The 23,332-nt window shown below is 42.6% G+C and overlaps 1 protein-coding gene across 2 annotated transcripts in view; it reads right to left on the bottom strand.

The window, feature by feature from the left end:
- plxnb2a.1 (plexin b2a, tandem duplicate 1) overlaps positions 1-23,332 on the bottom strand; it is a 178,564-nt gene that overhangs the window by 17,438 nt on the left and 137,794 nt on the right. For both annotated transcript variants that reach the window (XM_019263568.2, XM_019263567.2), the window contains 18 exons: positions 22,773-23,099; positions 22,333-22,471; positions 21,618-21,763; positions 21,303-21,482; positions 20,597-20,731; positions 18,284-18,384; positions 17,140-17,266; positions 13,214-13,379; positions 12,587-12,698; positions 12,395-12,506; positions 12,176-12,277; positions 11,995-12,090; positions 9,735-9,822; positions 9,427-9,590; positions 6,469-6,617; positions 5,944-6,079; positions 315-451; positions 46-228 (listed from right to left, as the gene is read on the bottom strand). In XM_019263568.2, coding sequence (XP_019119113.2) covers positions 46-228; positions 315-451; positions 5,944-6,079; positions 6,469-6,617; positions 9,427-9,590; positions 9,735-9,822; positions 11,995-12,090; positions 12,176-12,277; positions 12,395-12,506; positions 12,587-12,698; positions 13,214-13,379; positions 17,140-17,266; positions 18,284-18,384; positions 20,597-20,731; positions 21,303-21,482; positions 21,618-21,763; positions 22,333-22,471; positions 22,773-23,099 — 2,600 coding nt within the window. The remainder of the gene's footprint in view (positions 1-45; positions 229-314; positions 452-5,943; positions 6,080-6,468; positions 6,618-9,426; positions 9,591-9,734; positions 9,823-11,994; positions 12,091-12,175; positions 12,278-12,394; positions 12,507-12,586; positions 12,699-13,213; positions 13,380-17,139; positions 17,267-18,283; positions 18,385-20,596; positions 20,732-21,302; positions 21,483-21,617; positions 21,764-22,332; positions 22,472-22,772; positions 23,100-23,332) is intronic.

The following is a 23,332-nucleotide window of genomic DNA, read 5'->3' as shown; positions in this document are numbered from 1 at the left end:
TATTCTACCAGACAGATGTAAACTGATGTTTAAAGACATACTCACCACAAGAAGCTGCTCTTGGGCTTAAAATCTATGATCTTGGGGTTTTCAGAGTAAAGGTATGCAGCTGGGACGTCTTTGGTGGTGTTTCTACCGTATCTCACCGTCACTGTTAACGATTCAGAGGGTACCTTCTGCCCGCGATACCTCCCGGTCTTACAGGTGATCCTTTTGCCAAACGACAGGCTGACGAGGAGAAAGAAAGACCACGAACAATGAACAGAAACTCTGAGGAAAACACGAGTGAGCATACAACACTGTGAAGAGCTTACACTTCACAGGCAACTGTCCCAACAGTCACGGCGACGTCGTCTTTGGTTGCAGTGTCGAGGTGTTCTCCCTCGATGGTGATCACGGTTCCTCCGGCCGCTGGACCCTTCGCTGGGTGGACTTTGTTTGGTTTGGGGTCCTGGACAGAGAGGACAATAAATAAGCTGCCTGTACAGAGGACACATTTACAGACTTTCATACTTTTCATAATTCTGTGTTTGACACAGCTGATTTGGTGAAGTTCAAGACTTTATTTTAGATCTTTAATAAAAGTGTACGTTAAAAGCTGAAGTTGTAGCATTCGTTTTGATTCCTGCCTTGTGTTTCGAGTTCATTGGGTCATTTTTATATGATGGAAAATGAAGAGAAGTAATTTTAAAATCCTGCTGCCTTTTCTTTTGACTTGTTTTCTCCTGTTTTTGTTAGTTGTAAGAAGTTGGGTTACTAACTTATTTATTCATTTTGGAAGAAGCTTCCACTGAAGATCTAGTTTGTTTTATTGTGTTTACTTTAAAGAGAAGTTTCTTTTTCATTTTGTGTGTATGGTTTGTGGTTTGTGCAATAAACTGCTTGCTTTTGGACTGTTTAAACGAGTATGGGACTCCTACTTACGTTACGCTCCCAAAACCCTCGACTGGGACGTAACAAAGAGGTACTCCCGATTAATGAGAGTGAGAACAATGGTCAACACTCGGATCTGCCCCTGAAATCCGTCAGAACTGAAGCAGCCTCTTGGAAAAGAGGTGAAACGTCTTCAGTCCCGTACTGCAAATCCAGTTGACCCAGATTGATCTCTATGGACGACTGAGAACCTTCACAGACTAAAATTTTATTCATCGTTGGTGTTATGAGAAGTTCTTAATTGCACCTGAAGGCACCGTAATGCTGATTTATTCCAACGGCGCTACCTCGTTTTACAATTAATGCATCGTCAGTCTAATTTAAGGCCCCGCCGCACACAGAAACTGAGGACGGGCTGGCCAGATAATGGAGGATCAAACAGTTAATTAATCTTTTAATATGAGTGTTGTTCTACTCATTACAGCTCAACAGGTCAACAGACCCTCTGGGAGAACTCCAGATGGCCATTTAAAAGCCTGGTGGGACCTTGAACATATGGTTTACCAACTGGGCCGTACAGTAAAGTGGCAGTCGGGTTCACAGTGTTTTTAACTGTGTACTTTAACGGTGCAACCACAGTTGAACTTTTAATGAAGTTGAGACAAACTGTGGCACCGACAGAGCGACTCAGTCACAGCGAAGCAGCTGCTGGTTGGACCCATTTTTTCCTTACTTACAGTTAATACGTTTAACAACGTGAACAAGAGATAAAGGTCAAAAATTGTGAAGTAGAAGTGAATGTAGGACCAAATCTGTCCGATCAATGTCACATTTGTACTTTGGGTCACTCAAAATATGAAGAAACTTTCACTCAGGGCTGGATGAGTGGGAACAAGCTGTTTTTTGACCGTTGCATTGGCATTTGCGTTGGTGAAATGTCTGGCTGTTTTGAGATTAATGGACAATGGTTTGGGAGTCTTGCACGTAACATGTTGAAGACCGCTGACGGTAACCAATAAATATTGGTTACTCACTCAACACCAGCTTTAGCTCGTCCATCCAGCCCATGGTGGCTTTAAGTTTAGGCTTAGCAGCTACTAAGAAAAGACTACAACTTTGTCTGACTTCAGTTTGGTTCTCATCAGGTAACATAATCTGACTTTTTAGAGTTTTTTTTGTCTGAAAACAGCTAGAACGAGTTAAACAATGATGTTTTTTGGGCTGCAAAACCAAAATAATGAGTTTAAAAGCTTAAAACACTAAAAAGCTTTGTAGCACTGAAGGGAACTGCGGCCTGTGATAATTTCCTGTGGGTTTTACTAAACATGACTTCATCCATAGCTGATATAAAAACTGATTAGTGCAGCTGAAGAAAGTCTGTTGCGTAATGAGCCTTTTACAGCCTCCGAATAGATCGATTTGTTTATATTTCCATCTGTTGTCGTGAATCTCTGGGTTTGAATTTTCTGTCGTCTTCTTCTTCATCCAAAAATATGAATCTGTTGGTGTTTGTGTTCATCTCACGGACCAAATATAATTCACTGCCACCTCCTGTGCTGCTGCTGCTGTTTTGTTTGTGTATAACTTCCAACCAGGCAGAGTTTGTTTCTCTCTTCGGGGATATTTATTCTTGTGTGTTTGCGGCTCTCTCTGCCAGAACAGTGAAAACAAATCTACAACCCCAACAAACCAAAATGCTTAACTATATCTCAGACGCTGCACACCACACACTCGTGCTACGCTGATTTAGAAAACATTGTTTTACTTCATATTTGCACCTTTTTTTTTTCACCCTCCCTCGCTTCCCTGAGCAACCGCAAATAACTTCTTTCACCACGCTCGACTGCTGTGTCTTAATTCTCCAGACAGATTGACTTCTTAAATTTCGAAGCCGCTTTATCCTCCGGTGTAGTGTAGAATTAATATCCCCTCTTGTTTTGTTTGTCATGCTGTCAGCGCCGTACAGAACCTTCCAGTACAAACAGGAAACCAACCAGCTGTTGTAACTTCAGCAGCCTTTATCAATATTCCTCAAGCATTTCCCCGACGCTGAAGTTCACTATGACACTGATTTTCTTTTTCTTTGTTTTTAATTAAACCTCGACGCCCGAAATACCGCGGGACAACATATTTTAGCCTTAAAATCTGCTTCGGTTTTGATGTGATCAAAGTGTTTGTACCTGCCGCTGGAACATAATGCACTCTACTTTGTTAAAGTTTAATGTTTCTCATTAAAATTCCCTCTTTGTTTTTTTGTTTTTGTGTCTGTGCCGCTCGGTTTGACAGATCTGAGCTTAAAATGTGATTATTTTCATGCCAACACCTTCACAAAAGTGTTCCACCTGAAAACAACTTGAGTTTTTAAGAGAAGTCTCTTGACTGCAACGGACTGTGTACAAACTAATTAGAAGTCATAATTAAATAAAGATTCTGGACGGTCGCTCGAGTTGAAATGAGTCAGTTGGGGGCCAACAAGTTACTGCTTGCTTGGCAAACACCTTGGAGTCAATGTCAAGGCACCACCTAAGTTTATTCCCCATTCAACACTATTAACAATCCTGTGGTGGTGCCAGCTTGGACCTGGACATTGAGATTTCACTACAGCATCACCTCTTCCTCACCGGGGAGGTGATCCAGGTGCTTGTCCAAGCATCTCTTGGCTCCCACCTGGACTACTTCAACAGCAACGCTGCTGCCCAGCTGTTGGCCAACCTCCCGAAGTCTTCCCACAACACTCCTCGACTCTGTTCACTACACTGTCTCACCGTTGCAGCAAATCCAGTTTAAGGCTCTTTAAGAGGTTCAGGCCTGCAGGGCAGTGAAAGTAAATGCTGCGTCCTACCTCCAAATCATGGCCAAAGCCTTCTATCGCGCTCTGCCTTTGGATGATTGTTGCTAATAAGATCCCACGTTCATGTTGTATCGCAACACTCAACACGCCTTTAGTTGTTCTCAGCCGTGTTGGCAGCGTTAGTATGTTGGTCATCAGTCCACCACTTTGGTCCAGACTGAAATATTATGAAAACTACGTGATGGATTGCCAAGAAATTTGGCTCCAAGATGATGAACCCTACTGACTTTAATGATCCTCAGACTTTTCCTGTAGTGCCTCCTTAAGTTTAGCATTGTTGGATGAACTATTGGATGAACTGCCAAGTTCCCCTCAGGACTTTTAATCTAGCGCCATCTAGATGCTTGTAAAACAAGTATTTATTTTATGGCCAGATATCTCCAAAGCTACATCGCTGTACTTTGTGTTTGAACAGCTGAGTTGTATATAAATTCACCCTCGTACAGTTGTCATGAACGGGGAAATTAGCTACAGAGACCAAAACTGTTTTTTGTACCAGGCTGTAAACATGTTTATTTCTGCTGTGAAGTTGGACATTTGAACATGGGTACTTATGGAGACTGACTCACTTCTGGAGCCAGCCTCAGGTGGACGTTAGAGGAACTGCAGTTTTTAGGCATTGGCTTCATTTTAAAGCCATGGAGGTTGCTGCTTGACTTAAACATAATGTAAGACAGAACTTTACACTCTTATTATTAGTTTCGATTCTGTTAAAAGCCACATGTACGAATTATTTTCACTGCTGATTATTCAGCTAATTACTTGATGAATTGTTTGAGATATAAAATGCTGAGTGAGTGTTTACAGACGAGGACGTACTGCTGCTGTAGAAAATTAGTCATTTTGGTCTCAGCAGTTTTCTTTAATTAGCTTTTCATCAGCTCAATAAAACAAAATATTAAAGTGAACAACAAGATTTAAATGAACCGACTGAGCCGAGCTGGAGAAACAAAAACAGAACAGCAGGTGAAACTTATTTATTTTGATCAGATTTGTTCCTGAGTTGTGAACAGCTCCGAGCAAAAGACAAGTTTTTTTTCACGTGAATTTGTATGCAAGGGATATTTTCACGCATGGCTGCTTCTTTAGGGAGCGCCACGCCCGGAGAGGAAGGCCGGGCTGGCTGCGTGCTTTTACTTTCTTATAAACTTTAATGTTTCTGGGATTTGATTTGCCGAGTTTCAAGTGTCACACGATGTTCTGTATTGCTTCAGGAACTCTTGATGAGGTGTGTCTGCAGGTTTCAGGACGCCAGATTTGATTGTGAAAAAGCTTCCTGCGGTTGAACCGAAGTGTTTTAAGGAACAAGAACAAGAAACAAAGCAACGGATGAGAAGTCATGAGTGTAAATTGGATGTTGGTAAACCTGGAAATGACATGACTCGACTCATATTGTACTGGTAGACCTCATGGACTTTTCAAATACGGTGACAGAGTGATAGAAGACTCCACAGTGTCTCTATAATATAGGAGTGGACATGCATCACTACACTATTGTGAATAAAATCCTGTTTAAAAGTTTAAAAGACCATCTAAATCGAGACCAAGCCAACTAAGACCAGAGCGTATCAAGACTCCAAGACAGGGTGAGACCGAGTCCAAGACCAAGACCAAGACCGGACAGTATATGGAAATTCACCAAATCGTGTTGGGTGAGGCGTCCCAGTCAGACTGCTGTGTCTTTTCCTTTGGACAAAGTTTTTGTGGTTCAGGAAGTCAAAATTTCCTTTTTGAAGATTATTTTTACATTTATTTGACAGTAAAGGAAAGTGGGGACAGAGGAGATGAACTGCTGAGGTAAGGACTGAACCTTTGTGCCTGGGGTGCACACCTTTTGGCAGCCGGCAGAGCCGATCACGGCCGTTCTAGTCAATGTTTCAAACCTTACCAAAGGCGGCTCTCCACTCGGCTTTAGAAGCACATAAACCAGACAAATCTAAGCAGGTTAACGAAGTCTGATCTTCTCTCACAGATGATCTTTGGTCGAGAGAAATGCCTGAATGTTTTATACAGATACTCTTAAAGATTTGATACCAGCTTCATTATCGTCTGATCGGCGCTCGTACAGATCTTTGCACATCTAAAAACCTTCAATCAAATTCAGTCTCTTTCATCTCTGCCTCTCTTGACCTGAAAATCACCAAGTGAATCTTCTTCAGACCTCACAAAGTGACTTTTCTCTGTCTGTGTGGAGACAGTTAGATAAGATTCACACGTACCCGATAGGTGAAGATGACCTGGGATGTCCCCCGTCTCTCGCCCTCCACTTCTATCTCCACGGCTCCGCTGTTGGTCGGTTCAGACGGGATGTCGGACGGTGGAGCTCGCTTTGCCGGACCGATCTCACAAACCACACTAAGAGAATAACGATCACAGATGATTATTTTCTTTATCAGATACTCTTTGGGTTGATGAACAACTTGATGAACCCTCCAAAAAATGAATGCTGTGAATTAGTATCAACAATTTTCTTTTCGGCAATTGGAAAATCCAGCATACGTGCCCTTAAATATCACTCTACGCTGTAAAATCAATCGAGAGAACAAGCAGAGCCGTGAGTGATTCACCTGTTTTAGATGGAAGCTGCTGCTCAGCTAAAGAGGAGAGCTGACGTTCAGTTATCTGTAGTAATTAATTAATGGCAGCGGGCTGTCAAAGGTTCATGTAAAGAGCTTCACCTTAACAACACAAAGGGCTCTTTGCCTGCATGTTAATGTAGCTGCTGTCATCCTGTTAGATTGTACCTGGTAGAGACGGAGTATCTGTCCACCTGGTGAACGCAGTCCACTCCGGCCACGGTGATCTTCTTGATGTCTTCCTTCTTTATTCCCATGTTGGAGCCTTTGATGGTCACCGAGATCCGACCGTTCAGAGGGCCGAAGTGAGGGATGATCTGCGGGAAACACAGCGAGACATGCAGCTTGTTTGATATCTGAAACTTTTTTAAAGTCTGCGTGCACAAGACGCACATATCATGGATACAGCATTTGGAGGCGAGGCTCCGTTCATCCTGATAGAAGATTTCTGGTCATAAAATTACCCAAGATCCTCTGCATAGCATCGTTTGGTCGCTCGATTTAATCGTACGACTCTTCTAGACTTTCCAAATGTTACCGGACCGAATTAATAACCGTTATTCAGTCCGGAAACCAGAAGAAGGAGGTGCAACCATAGACTGTATGAAACATGGATGTAGTCTCTGTGATGTTCATTTTGAGTTGTCCCCGCCTGACTGTGACTGACCGAGCCGCTTTCCATTGTTTCCTCAGCAAAAATTCTGCTTTTATTTATGTCCTGACATCGTGACCTTTCGCTTTAATTAATTACAGCAAAGCAAACGTCCGACGTGATCGATGAAGCGCTGTCATCTCCTGAGCGGAGTCTGATAAATTTCTCTTCTTGTTGATCAGTTCAGAACGATCGGCTCGCTCGAGTTTCAGTTGTTGCGTGTACGGCCTGTACTTTGTAACACAGCTCCTTAGAGTTCTGTGTAGTGCTGTATGTGCTGGTCACAGCAGGGCTACATTTGTTGTTATTATGATATCAAACACATCTGTCTGGATGATTTAAGCCTGCAGAGACCAATCTGCTGCGTCTCCGGAGATGGTTTAACCGCAGCAGTACGAGGCGTTTTTAACGCTGCATGACGAGTCATTTCAGCCGCTCCACGCGTATTTAACGCTCCTCGTCGTCGTCCTCTCTCTTTAAAGTTCTCCGCAAAGAGCTCAAACGTTTGCTGAGGAAATAACTAACAACTCTTGACCTAATCAGCCGCTGCCCGGAGGAAATCGAGACGCGGGGCTGTGAAGCAAATGACTGATGTTCCAGAGAAAATAGGAAACAAATTGAAGTTGTGAGACAAACGGAGAATACAATATGAGGGAGACAAATGAGTTTGGTTACAGCGCGGAGAAGAGGCGATTGATTGGGAAATTGTCTATTTGTGAGAAGCTGCATGGATTTTTGTAAAATGTAGAATTTAATCTAAAGAAGGAGAAGAAGTTTGAAACTGTGAGAGACGAGCGATGAAGCCGATTGTCCAAACAGGAGGGAGTCTGTTCATCTCGTGCAGCTCTTCATCTGCTTCACATTAAAGTCGTACGTCTACAAGTTACCAACAAATAAAACAGAGTCACGTTGTCGTTTGTTAATTTGACGTTGCAGCTGATGAAAGTGGAGCTCATTTTAATGACTCTACATACAGCTAGCTTGTGACTTTCCCCCAGGAAAGAATTCATTTTAATGATATTTCAACTTAAAATAATATTTCATAATTTGTTATTTTATTGATTAAATTTGTGTTTTGTTTTTTTATCTCAATATGCAAAATAAGTAATAATTAAAGTTTGAAAGAAATCCAGTGGAGTGAAAAGTTAAAGCTAAAAAATGAAATACTCAGGGAGAAGACACTCTGATACTGACTTAAAGACTAAAAGATCATTGTTGTTTTTGATCCGATCATAGTCTTGGGTCAGATCTTCATAGTCTTTGGTCAGACCTTCATAGTCTTTGGTCAGACCTTCATAGTCTTTGGTCAGATCTTCACAGTCTTTGGTCAGATCTTCATAGTCTTTGGTCAGACCTTCATAGTCTTGGGTCAGACCTTTATAGTCTTAGGTCAGACCTTCATAGTCTTGGGTCAGACCTTCGTTGTCTTGGGTCAGACCTTCATAGTCTTTGGTCAGACCTTCATAGTCTTTGGTCAGACAGCCATAGTCTTAGGTCAGACCTTCATAGTCTTGGGTCAGACCTTCGTTGTCTTGGGTCAGACCTTCATAGTCTTAGGTCAGACCTTCATTGTCTTTGGTCAGATCTTCATAGTCTTTGGTCAGACCTTCATTGTCTTTGGTCAGAACTTCATTGTCTTTGGTCAGATCTTCATAGTCTTTGGTCAGACCTTCATAGTCTTTGGTCAGATCTTCATAGTCTTAGGTCAGACCTTCATAGTCTTGGGTCAGATCTTCATAGTCTTAGGTCAGACCTTCATAGTCTTGGGTCAGACCTTCGTTGTCTTGGGTCAGACCTTCATAGTCTTGGGTCAGACCTTCGTTGTCTTGGGTCAGACCTTCATAGTCTTAGGTCAGACCTTCATTGTCTTTGGTCAGATCTTCATAGTCTTTGGTCAGACCTTCATAGTCTTTAGTCAGACCTTCATAGTCTTAGGTCAGATCTTCATAGTCTTTGGTCAGATCTTCATAGTCTTAAGTCAGACCTTCATAGTCTTTGGTCAGACCTTCATAGTCTTTGGTCAGACTTTCATAGTCTTAGGTCAGACCTTCATAGTCTTTGGTCAGATCTTCATAGTCTTGGGTCAGACCTTCATAGTCTTTGGTCAGACCTTTGTCGTCTTAGGTCAGACCTTCATAGTCTTAGGTCAGACCTTCATAGTCTTAGGTCAGACCTTCATAGTCTTAGGTCAGACCTTCGTTGTCGTATTAGGTCAGATCATTGTCTGCAGACAGACTGTAGTCTTCAATCAGACCGTCATCTTGGATCAACATCTTTGATTAAACTGTGCCCTTTTACTGTTTAAAATCTGATTTTTGATCCTAAAACGAGTCACGACCGATAAAAAGTTTGATCCAACGACATCAGAACATTTGTAGCCGACCACATTTCACTAAACATCCAACAAACACGGCAAGAACCCATCCTGGCGTTTGTTTGATACAAGAGAGAACTTCACGTTTCTTAAGACTTACGTCTGTGATCTCGGGGTTGGGGCACTGCGCCGGTTGCGGTGACGTGCAGAGCTCCCGGTAAACGCAGGAACGTGTCGCTGCGCACCAAACACACTGATAGGCGGCGTCGGCGTGTTTGCACAGACTGCAGTCTTCTCTTCCCACCGAGCAGTTATACAGCTTGACTGTCGGAGGAGGAGGAGGAGGAGGAGAAGAGGTTAGGGCTGATCAACATAATTCAGCTGGAACTGCAAAAGTCAGACAGGATAATAACTGCACGTTCACACTTTCTTGATTTGTGTGTGTGTGTGTATAAATGATACACCAACCTGTCAGGGTGCTGTCAATCTTCCTCTCAGTGTCTCTCTCCTTGATATGGAACGATACGTTCACCTCCTGCTTCTTGTCATAGGTGAACTGCACACACAGCGTCAGGTTTGAGTTAACACTCGATCACAAAACATCGGAGCTAAACGCTAAATTACCTCACACACACACACACACACACACTAACACACACACTGAGAAACACACACACTCCTGTAGTCATAAAACATGGGAGGCTTTTTTTGTCGGGATGTGTGTGAAAGACAGACGAAGAAAAGCGAAAGGTTTACGGGAGAAGAAGACAAATACAAGATAATGAGAGGCGAATCAGCAGCCACACACACACACACACACACACACACACACACACAAGAACACACACTCTTTAAATGCATATTGGCAGGCTTAGACTCAGCATGAGGTGAAGATCAATGGAGGCAGAAAAGTGGAAAAGCTGAGCGGTGTGTGAGAAAGAAAAGAGCTAAAAGTCACACACACACTATGAGCTACCTGCAGTTCAGTGACTCAGTGAAAACAATTGCTTTGTAACCCATTAGGTGGCGCCACAAGACCCACGTGTTCACAAAACAAAAACCGACAACACGAAGTGAAACAAACAGAGCCGAGCTTCTCTCTGACTCACAATCGCGTTCGTTTACCCACAAATTAACCACTAATGACTCGCTAATTGTCTAATTATCATTGATGACACACCGCCTGGTTTTGTTGTAACGCCTGGTGGCGTTCACAGTCGAGCTTGGAAACATAAACAGGGCGCTCGAAGGAGGAGACGGCGGCGACATGCGGGGCGTCTAATGGACACAATGAAAGAATCAGAGTGTGTGTCTTTAAGTGGACTAAATGGCTTTAATTTAGAGACTTTGCTGCCGAGGCAGAGAAACGACTGATGTGTGACTGTACGGACGAACACGCTGATTGCTTTCTGTTTTTTATCTCCTCTGTTGATTTTGTTATTTTAATGCCTTCCTGTTGTTCATTCTGATTTTAGATTACAGTTATTTATATCTGCCTGCTCTGCCACACGTTGATGAGGTTTCCTAATGAGCTCTGGTGTTCATCATTACTCCTTGTTTTTCTGTTTTCTGCCCTTTGATTCATCTCTGAACACGTGTTTGATGACTCGTGCTGCTTTTGAGTTTCTTTCTGTTGTATGTGCTGAAAGAAATGTTAATGAAGGCGTCTGAGAAGCGTTTTAATCTGGGGCAACTGGACTTGGTTCATCTGTGAAGCTGTGTCACCTCTCATCTATATTAACAGTGGTATATTTGAAGGTCTAGGTCGTTGACCCGGCCATAGTTTGGCTCGTTAGTGCTCGTTGTCGTTGTGACGACTGTCGTCAGAGCCGTTGAGATCACCTGAGCTCCGATGTGAACGACAGTCATTAAAGTCAGGTGTGAACGTCAGTCATTAAAGTCAGGTGTGAACGTTGGCCATTAAAGGTCGTTAAAGTCACCCGACGTCAGTTGTGGACGACAGTTGTTCACCTGAGTTCCGGTGTGAACGTTGGCCGTTAAGGTCACCTGAGGTCAGGTGTGAATCGCTGTTCAGTCTTCTGGAAATTTAATTAGAAAATCTTTCGTTTTAATTTAAGCTTTACGCAGCATCCAAACTTTTTTGGAACACCCACACTTGAAAAGGAAATGAAGAGTCGGTCGTTCATATAGACGAGTACGACGCGGGGTCGTTAAAAATGTGGATACTGCTGCACGTTTTCAGACGTTCATGGTGTTGTACTGATTAAATGTCGAACCCATCGCAGCGTGAAGTGCAGAGTGAAAAGTCAGAAAAATCTGAAGTCAGGAAGGTGTGTGGAGGACGTCAAAGAGTGTACAGTGGTCCCTCGTTTATCGCGGGGGATACGTTCTAAAAATAACCTGCAATAAACGAAATCCGCGAAGTAAGTTTTACAATTATTATACATGTTTTAAGGCCGTAAAACCCCTAACCACACACTTTTATACACCTTTTTACACGCATTTTGTACAGTACTCCCTTAAACAGGATGCAGAACACAATGCGCGTTCATACTGTACAGTACACTGTAAAAGAAAGCAAAATTACACAAAAAAAATCAGCGAAACAGCGAGTCCGCGAAAAGTGAACCACGTTATAGCGAGGGACGACAGCAGTAAAAACATTTAAACTCTCTGTTTTAACATTTAAGCACACAACAGCTCTAATAATAATACTAACTCTTACTCTCGTCATGTTTACGTCTCACTCTTGTGGGTGTCTACTGACCTCATAACCTGTGAATTTGAACTTTGACCCCTGCTCCTGTATGACCTCCTTGTCTGTGTGTTTCATCAGCTCCGTCCCGATGGTAAACCTCCGGCCCTGAACGCACAGAGACAAAAATAACACACAGCCCACACAGCAGACGGTTAATTATCCGTTCGTGTGCAGGTCTGACTGCTCTCACCATGTAGATGTCCAGGTTTCTGCCCTGGAAGTTGATCGGGATTTCGTAACCAACAGGGATTAAATCCGGCACCGGAGACTCAAACTGAGGACAGCTGGCAGACTTCATCGCACGAAGACAAAGAGAAGACGAAACATCGAGTTAATAGAAGATAAAAGTATCATCTAAAGATCATTTTTACACCCACTGAATATAAAATATACTGATATAATTTAAAACCTGCTGCGGTTTAACGATGTGCTCCCCGTCCACGCGATCGTCTCTGTCGCTGCAGCTGTGATCCTGAGCGTTCCACTGGCAGCCCCATTCACTGGTCACGCAGGCGATACACCTGAAACACAACACACACTCATGACGTGTGCGCTTCACGTGTGTGTGTGTGTGTGTGTGTGTGTGTGTCGTCTATCTTACGGTGTGTTTTGGTTCTTCCTGACTGTAGCAGCACAGTTGTAGAAGTGATACTCTCCAGACGTCACCTCGATTCGGTCGTTCACCAGAACCTTCACCGGGACGGACACGTAATCTGAACACAAACACACACATACATACACAAGGATAAAGTGAGAAGTTAAATATATAATTACATATAGTTGCATGCGTTTAACAAAATACAAACCAGGATTTTTAATCGGATACGTTAAAAATACCAGAATTTTAGCTCAAATGTATTTCAGGTGTTTTAAAGGCTGTTAAAAATGTTTTTGAGATTTCAAAATAAAAAGCTAAACGATCTGATTTCTTGATATTTTTTGGGGTATGAATAAGTGAAATGAAACATGTCAGGATGTTTCAATCTTGCTGGAGGCTACGCAGATATATTTGTAAAGCACCTTTCAACTACAAAGTGATTTATAAAAGAAACACACAGCGATGTAAACGAAGATATAATTTGGATTTTAACAAGAGTGAAACAAAACGAATAAGCAAAAATTAAATATCATTAAATTTAAGATGGAAGTTTGGATTTGAAAGAGGGGGATAAAAACTGAAATATAAATGACACATATTATTCTGCAGGTCCTCCGTGCGTATACGTACCCTGCTGCTCGGGGGTGGGCGGGATGTCCCAGGTTTCGGGCAGCGAACAGGTGACCACGACCTGACTGGCCGTGTTGATCACGGCGATGCTGCTGACCGAGCCGAAGACGCACTGCAGGCTGTCACTGGGCCTCAGCGGGGGGTGGTCGGGAATGTGGATGTCAATCTAGAAGAAGAAGAGTGTGAAAGAAGTGAGTGTGTTTGTGAGCAGCTAAGACGTGAGAGAATAAGTAAGTACAACTGGCTAAATGTGTGTGTGTGTGCTGCAGAAATAATTGATATTCAGCTGCTCCGCTCAAACATCGGTTCCTCATTACTCCTCGCTGACCTCAACCATTTTAATTTCACCGCTAAAGTTTTAATTTCAAACTTTTTGATCTCGGGTAACGGAGAAGCCGCTGAATGAATTCACCGGAGACGTTCGTCTTTCTAAGAATGTAAAAGCTGCGTTTTTGTTTTATTTTAAAAGCCGAAATCCAGCCGACTTATCAGATTAAACTCACAAACTACAAGGGAGCTGAAGCACGGACGAACATCCCAAACTCCCTGATTAACATGCAGCAGACTCATCTTTTATAATTCTTAGAGTCGTACTCGAGTACTCAACGCCAGGAAAAAAAGACTGGACAGCAACACAAAGAGAAGCAAATCCCGACCTCACAAGATCACAGCATCTCTTTTTGTGATGCACGATGAATTAAAATCCCATTAAAGACAGAAATAAGAGGCCTGACCTGACTTAGTAACGATATATATTAGATCATATTTTAGTTGTTGGTTTAAGACCTGGACGATAAAGACGCCTTCATACTTGTCTCATAAACATGGTGCTCTGAAAAATCAGTTGAGGTGAAGGAAAGATGGTGGTGTTGGTCAAGTATTGAGAGATCAACCCAAACATCAAGATTCAGACAAACAAACTTTGATTTCTTTAATAATTTTCCCAAATTTATCTCATCCTTTTCAACATTATGGAGTCATGTTTGTGTCCACCGGGTACCGATAAGCCAAATATTCTCTATTAGCTCCATTTTTGGTCTCCACCAACTCCGCTAAAACAAATATCTCTCTATAGCTGCTAAGTAATCAGCTTTTTTCACCAGTCGGCTGTGAAACTGAACCAGAACAGTGAAGTTACGGGGCTGTAAAACCAAAACAATAAGCTGAAAGACACTATAAAGCTTCATAGAGCCTTTCAAGCTAAAAGTTCTTGGAGGGTTTGTCACCACGAGCGAATCCTTTTCACATTACACATAGTTATTAATGTAAAAATATTTATTAGTGCAGCTTTAAAGTGTAGGAAAAAGCTACCCTGAAAGTAGTCTTTACAGTCTTTGCAGTCACACTTCTTCTATCTGCATATTGTTTATTATAATCTGACCTGATTGTAATTATCACACGTCCGTAATGTTGTTTTGATTGTTGTAATCTCCATACACAACATATTTATGACCTCTGATTGACCCGAGCTTCTTCATCTTTTGTTCCATTCAAACTTGTTGTTGACGCTTGACGCCTGAACCTCGGCTATAACTCGAGCCGTAGTGAAGCACGTGTCTTATTTTGCATGAACTTATTTGACGGGAGCGAAGGTTAGCCGGCAGTCTGCCGCCGTACATCTATGAAGGACGAGGTGTCTTTCTGGCAAATCAGCTCTTTGATCAATTCCTCATTAATTCAGAAGGCTCAGCTGTCGGGCGTTGCACCACGGTATCCTCTGCTGGTATTCAGTATAAAAAGGCTTCCACAGCGTTTTGATTTTTGAATTTTATAGTGTTACAAAAATCAGCTGGCTCAACTTTACTTTCATGATCATGTGGCTGTAGTAAAAGATAACGGAGTTTGGACGGGAGTGTATGTGTTGTGTGTAACTAGTAGGGATGGGAATCGAGAACCGGTTTTAATTGAGAACCGGTTCCGTGTGTTTCAATTCCATGGAATCGTTTGGCAGTTTATCTAATGATTCCCTTATCGATTCCAGCAAGCACGACTATTACGTCACGTAACGTCCGAAAGTTTAGCACGTGCAGTGCAATCAGTAGTAAACAATGTCACCCACTCGGTTCAAACGCTCCAAAGTTTGGCTGCATTTTACCAAAACAGACGTCAACAGGGCGACTTTCAATCATTGCAAAGTGGAGATAAGAGCGTCGGGAGGGAACACGACGAACATGCAGAAACATTTGCGCACACAACATGCAATATTTTGAAATGAATGTCGTGTTTTTGACACGCTTCAGACTGGAGATGAATCTCAACCTAGCAGCAGCAGCAGCAGCCAGGCTGTGACCACCTCTGTGGTTACTACAGAAGGTAGTTACACATCGTTACTATTATCCAGGCTGTGGGCCTCCTTTGACCTCGCTGTTGGTTTTGTAAGGTCGTGATACTTCTAACTGAACAAAGTTGATGCTGATCAAACTGTTTGTTCTCCTTTTTTTCCCCAAATGAGAATCGATAAAGAATCGAATCGTTAAGCAGAATCGACAAAGAATCGAATCGTTAAGCAGAATCGACAAAGAATCGAATCGTTAGGCAGAATCGATAATGGAATCGGAATCGTAAAAATCTTATCAATTCCCATCCTTACTAACTATCTTGGTACCTGTTTTTGTAATCAAGCATTACTGTGAAGGCAAAATCAAGCATATGATTAGGCCAACTATTAGCTAACTACCATAAATTGTGGGCTTACAAACAGACCTGTTCACTACATTTACATTTATTTGTGTAGTATTTTATCATTGTGTGAAAGCTAAGCTAAGAGTTCAGGTCAACGTTAACAGCAAACGGTGTGTTTGTCTGCTCTGACGTAAGCTGCGAACGTTAGCAGTAACTAAACTTCTACTGTGTAGTATTTCATCTGTATGGAAGTTCATCCTGGATGCCACAGGGTTTAAGCTGATGTTACGAGCACAAAAAGTCATTGTCGTTTGAAAAAACGCATCCGCGAGCTAATCATAGCACAGTTTTATGGTAGGAGGTTGCCAACTGTTTGCCTAGGACATGCTATCTTTAGCCTCTTTTAGCATATCATGTAGGTAGCCTTCAAGCGAGTGTTTTAAGACCTCTAATCAGCCGGAATAATTCAACAAGTCAGTCTGAGAGATGTTTTCAACCAACTCTAGGTATGGCGGACTAACACTAGCTGCCATTTAAACCAGCAAAACAGCAGAACAACCTGCTTTTGTCCACCTCAGTATGAAATTAAGCAACCACGGGCTCAAAAAATCACCGACATAATTGGTGGTAAATCTGCCACTGTCGTGCAATGTGACAATGGAAAGATTGACAGGCTTAGCAACAGTTGCTAAAGGGGTGAGGGCATAACATAATACTAGCTGTCATCAGTAGATGATGGTAATATTGACAATGTGTCACCCGGGTCAACAGTGTTGTTGTGTGAACCTTCGGTGAAATCAGAAGTGTTGTGGCTGGCTGCTGTTGCTCGTACGTGATTCACAGAAACAAAGTGTCATCAGCAGTTTCTGGGTGTGACAACATTTCCAAGAATTATTATTATTTCACTTTATGAGCTGAATCAGCATGCAAACGACAGAGTTTGTTTTTCAAAGGATCCGTCAGCACAAACAATGTCGATTCTGTGCAATGTAGACCTGGGTCACATCCAAAAGAAATGTAAATTATAAACGTCACCGTGCATTAAAAATGTCTTGATTTATCTTGTAACTCCCCGGAGGGACCCTGGAAGGTCCCCGTGCCAGAGGTTAAGAGCCTGTTTGAAATCCTGCTGACAGCACAGACAGCTCAGCCCTCCAACTCCGTGAGAGTTTCAGGAGGTTTGACTTGTTTAAATTAAGCAGAGCTCAGCAAGAAGTGAACTTATAGCTCAGGGGGATTCGCCTCCCCACGGAGAGAAATATGCATGTTGGTTCACATCCTCAGCACCGCCTCTGCTTTCCTACCTGCTGCGTCTTCTTGCAGCTGAGGTTCGGCGGGTTGAAGGAATCGATCTGAACGCACTTCTGATCAGGTGACCACAGCCAGGTGTTTTTCTCCGCGGACCTGCTGCACTCCTGCTTCCTGGTGCACCTGGTGGAGATCATCAGATGATTACAAAACAAGAAGTCCTGTACACATGTGAATTAGCACATAAATGGAACAAGTGGAAGACAGAAGATCACATTCCCATCAATTTTTTTAGCTATTAGTTTAATAAAAAGGACTTAAATAAAGGCGTAATGTTACTTTGCTTCTCACTGTGGTGGCGCTATATGTTGCAGTCTCTGCAATATTTCCATGCTGTTTTGGATTTGTCCGTTTCTCACGGTTGTATTTATGTACATAGGGAATCCAAAATGCTCCACACAGGTGATTTCAAACTGCTCGGTGCGTCCTCTGTTTCAAAGCTATTTTCTACCGTCGCCATGTCTTCCCTCGTTCTGTGCTCCGTACCTACGTAGTGACGTAAGTCAACTTTGAGGTTGAACAAATGAATCACCAAGCGGTGACTTTCTTTAAGATAACGTAACCTATTTCTAATTTTAAAAAAGAAGAAAAAGAACATATCCTACTTCTCTCGCATTTTTTTTCTGTCCACCGGTGCGAATCGTCACGCATTTGTACCGTTTATTAATCGTGTCACGATGCATCGTTACATCCCTACCGACTACTGCCTAAAAACTTTCAGAAGTAGCTAGTTAGCTTACTAGCAGGGCCTCTTGGTACCCTAGTGGGTAAACCGTACTAGCTACTGTGAACTTAAGTTCCCCTCAAAATTTTTTTCAAACAAGTTAACTTGCTCCTGAGCTAGTTATCTCACTACCTAGGAAGATGACGGGTATAATATTCTTTTCCCTGTGTATTGATAGTTCAAGATGTCTGTTAAAGAGTTAATGTGGTCATGTTTGGGTAAAAGTGAGTAAATTGTGAGTTGTTGGACTGAAAACAAGATGTTTTTGGTTCTCTGTTCCCTCCGACATCAGCACAGTCAACATGGCGTAATATTGTCTGTTTTTCAGCGACACGCCAACTTTTCCTCGTCAGCCAAGCGTAATAAAAACACAACAACTGGTGCATGGAGAAACACTTCGGCACATAGTGACTCACTTTCCCTCCAGGACACACCAGCCACAGTACGGATCCTTCATGGAGACGCAGGAGTGGCAGTCTGTTTTCAGGTGGCAGGCCTGGACTGGAACCTTGGTGATCTGCACACATATGACATGCTTTTATTGTGAAGGAACTGTTATAGTGAATAACAAAGATAATGCCTTCTCCTGCTCTGGTCAGTGGTTTTAATCCCGTCTGGAGCTCGTATGTGGGAACATTTTCACTTCAGTGTCTTTCTGCAGACTCACTCGTCCTTAACGTGGACTCTACTACTTTATTTTAAAATCATCTCGGTGTGAAATTGGACTTTTGTGTGAAAACGGATTATGTCAAAAATGGTTTTACTAATCTGACAGATGGAAACATGCTAACACTGACATACAGGCCTATTTGGGAATCAATATGACAACAGAAAAATAAATATATTAAAGTTCTCGAGAGTGAAAAACCCTGAAAATGGGCTGTTGTAATGTCAGATACAGGCAGGTCATCAAAAGCTGCTGGGTTAGCTGTTAGCAGTTTGTGTTTCTAATGTTCCCAAAGACAGCTATCACTGGATTAATCAGTGATAGCAGCTCTGAACATTTTTGTATTATTTATTTATTTACACCAATCTCTTTGAATATATGATTTGCCTTTTTTTGTTATGCAGACTGCTTCATGATACATCAGGCATCCCACTCAAGACAAGTCAAGACCAGACAAGAAATGACACGACAAGACAACACATGATACGACACAACACGACAAGACATGACACGATATGATACGACACGACAAGACAACACATGATACGACACGACAAGACAAGACATGATACGATATGACACGACAAGACAAGACATGATACAACAAGACAAGACAAGACACGACAAGACAAGACACGATATGATACGACACGACAAGACAACACATGATACGACACGACAAGACAACACATGATACGACACGACAAGACAAGACATGACACGACAAGACAAGACAAGACACGACACGACAAGACAAAACAAGACGCGATACGACACGACACGACAAGACAACACATGATACGACACGACAAGACAAGACATGATAATACAAGACAAGACACGACACGACAAGACAAAACAAGACACGATACGACACGACACGACACGACAAGACAACACATGATACGACACGACAAGACAAGACATGATAATACAAGACAAGACAAGACACGACAAGACAAGACAAAACAAGACACGATACGACACGACACGACAAGACAAGACAAGACATGATACGACACGACAAGACAAGACATGATACGACACGACACGGCAAGACAAGACATGAAATGATACGATACGACACGACAAGACACAACATGATACGATATGACAACGCGCCAAGACATGACACGACACAACAAGAGAAGACAATAACAAGATAAGACAAGACAAGACACGATAAGACATGAAACGATATGACACAAGCAATACTCTAAATAATATCCTTCATGCAGTGACCCGGTTCTGACTCTGCCGAAAGCCGTCCAAAGATCCCTGCGATTCCTCAGTGAGGTCATTCAGCCACGTCTCTGATGCTACACTCTCCACCCTCCCTCTGTTAGCTCCTCCATCTTATTGTGGACAGATCTTAAACAGACGGTACTCATGGTTTGTATCCATGTCACATTTATGTGGACGGTTTTAAGAGTTTCGTGCAGTTCTCAACAGTTTTATTTATCAATTAGATCTCGTGACGTGGAACATAACTCTTCATGTACACCTCTTTAGGTTTCCTCGCACAGGGAACGTCTTTGGATGGTATTTTTAGTTGAACTTCTTCCAACCAGCTGTGGAAATAATTTTCCTTCCCTGACAAGGAGAGGCAGGTCTAATAAATTTAAATGAGCAGATGGAACGGGCTCGAGTATCGTCACTTGACTTGATCAAAGTGAATTGCCCTCTTGAAGTGCATTCTAATTAATTCATTTCTGAATCAATAACATCAATTTCACTTCGGCTCGGCGGGCGAGAGAATGACGGCGACCGAAAGATGAAAGGACAAAAGAAAGTGAGAGAGACAGATGAAGAAGAGGAAAACAAAGGACGCGACGATAGAAAGAGAATGAGTGAATAAATCAATGGCTGACTTCAGTGCGGTAACGCAGACGGATGCATCGGTGTTCGACGAACGAGTGAATAAATGATCAAATGAGACAGACGGAATAAACGAAAAGGCTCGTTAGGTCGCTGACCGCTGACGGAGTGACCTTCTGTGCCTGGCGACAGATGCTGAGGTGTTCCGACGGATGGAAAACACGAGCGACAGAGCGAGTCTCACCTTTTTCTCCGTGGTGATGTACAGGTGTTGGTGGCTGGAATCGAACAGTAGGTTCTTGTTGACCTTGTCTCCGGTGATTTCGCCCGGCGCTCGCCCGTACACCTCGGAATGGTTCGACAGGTGAACCTTCAGCACCTACGGGAAAAAACATGAACACTGCATTAACACACGTTTAAAAATCAGATGACCTCGCCCTGCACCGTCCTTTGGGCTCCGTAAATTAAAACTTTTCTGGACGAAATGTCGAATGTTGATGGTGACCAAATATATATTTTTTCTTTAATCAGTGCTTACACTGTACACAGTTACTTTCCAGTAAACTAATATAATATAAATATAAAGCCTTACCCAATATGTAATGAATGAAAACCCTTAATTTGTCTATTCAGACAGGTAGTCAGCACTTATATGAAATTAACTGTTGAGCTAACCAACTAACTTTCTACCAAAAGTAGTGAGTAACCAGATAGTCAGCAAGATGACAAACAAACAAAGTTTTTAGTTTCTCAGTACAGGATTCTTTTATTTTGGGTGGTTCAACATGTCTGTAAAGGGAAATTTCAGCCTACACTACTTATTTTAATGGTGTCGTGTTGACATTGTATATCAGCTAATTGGACGTTGTGAGTTTTGTGTAGTCGGTGACAGATTCAGAGGACTGAAACTAAACAAGATATCCAATCTGTGAGAGATCAAACTCATTTACCTCTCCTGTGGCGGTGCCCACAAACGCCACGGCGTGCCCCATTTCCACCGCCACGGCAACAGCGCTCATGTGACCCTTACGGACCAATGGGGGCTCGGCGGTTAGGGCGAACTCAGCCTTGCTGGCCATCGGAGAGGGCAGGAACTCGGCTCCACACTTGTACCTGATGGCCATGTTTTTCTGACGGAGCGGAGCAGAAATTAAAACCACTCGTAAAACATTCATATTAATGTAGAGTTATCGACCCGCCGTCAATATATCTGTCTCTTGTTGTTTCTGCCTCTCTTTATCTCCGACACACATAGATTTTCTCACCTGATTATTGCTGCTGCACAGCTCTTCAGACTTGGAGGAGTAAGGCGAGTAGACAGCAACCCTCTCGTTAATGATGCCGTTGTCGCTGTAACAGGCTCCTATTATCTCCACCAGCCTTTTATTAATAGAGCTCAGAGGGTACATACCTACAAAAGGACGAAACACACTGTTTCATCTGTTCGTTTTAACACACGTACGCATGATAAATGATGTTGGTCTGTGTTTCTGTGGTACAATAAGAACAACAAAATGTCAAAAAACAAAACACAAAATACTTGGAGAATATGTTACTTCAGCCAAGTCTGCAAAAACACTCATTATTCCCAGTATTAGTTTGAGAAAAGACAATTATGCTGCGCTTGGGGTGAAACTTTATATACAAATAAATAAGACTAAGAGACACGGAGACTACGCCCAGTCTGTGGGGACGTCACGGAGACTTCGTCCAGGTTTAGTGATACAATCAATGTTTACTAGATATAGATAGAAAAATATGGACTAAGGAATTAAGACGGATTATTTAGATTATCCTGGCACACTATTCTTTCCACCTAACCACACATTTTAAATTAGACCAGAGTTTCCAAACATGAGTCACTTTCTTTGTCCAACAGCCAAAATTCACTGAAATGTTGTGACAAGTTTTTCAAGACATTCTGCCAACTAGCTGACATGAATTCTCAGGAACATCTGCCAGCGTTAAGACGACACCTACACATGGCGGATGTAGACGGGTCTTCATCAGAAGTGAAGGTGACAAACAACACCTTGTCAGCGGCTAAAACGTGTCCATACTGGCCTGATTTAGTCATACTCCGAGCCAGAACTTCACCTGGTGTAGCCACATAAGCAGCCTGGGAGATAAAAAATGCAGAATGTTAGATGTTTACACTGAAAATATGTATATAGTGATATAACGGAGGTACCGTGTGAGCTGGGACCTCGTAAATTGAACCTATTTCAAGTTCAAGAGCATGTTAAATCCAATTTATAAATTTTTCTGGGGTCAGGACCGAGGCGTTCTCAAAAAGGTTCCAATCTAACACAAACTCATCCAGATGTAAAATGTTCAAATGTGTTTTTCCGAGTCGCTGCTGCCATTTTAATAAAAATGCTGACAGCCAATCGGCTGGCTGAGGAGTGTATTATCATTACCTGAGCTTTGTTGTACTTGTTTGTGGCGCTACAGTTGAGCTGCAGCTCGGTGTACGAGTAGTAACCCTGGTCGTCCTCGCACATCCTGGAGATGAAGGTGAAGTTCTTGTTGTCCTGAACCCCGAGCGTCCGCGAGAACAGGAAGTACACGAAGCCGCCGTCCTTGAAGGCGAAGCGGAAGTCGTGGAGGTAGCGCAGCACGAAGGGGTTGGCCTGGACCGCCGAGGCTTCGATGATGCTGTCGAACACCACCCAGTCGCCGTAGTCTTGGAGGATGCGGGTGGAGATCAGCTTGGTGCTGTCGTGGCTGCCGTAGCCTTTACCGACCTGAGACAGAAGAGACGACGGAAGTTTAAGTCTCTGTTTATGCGGGTGTCTTAAATTTGTTTCGACTCGACTCCCTGAAGACTTGATTTGACTTGAGAGCAGAAATATTAAAACTCCAGAACAATAACACAAAGTCCTCGCTCTGCCACACAGCATACACATTTAATCATTCGACCTTAGCAAAATCTCAGTTGTATAGAACTCACAACGTTGGGAAGAAAATATTCAAATGC

This window comes from Larimichthys crocea, chromosome XX (assembly GCF_000972845.2).
Source record: "Larimichthys crocea isolate SSNF chromosome XX, L_crocea_2.0, whole genome shotgun sequence".
NCBI classification, from domain to species: domain Eukaryota; kingdom Metazoa; phylum Chordata; class Actinopteri; family Sciaenidae; genus Larimichthys; species Larimichthys crocea.
Note: the sequence above shows the minus strand (reverse complement) of the source record. Positions and strands in the feature narration are given on the sequence as shown.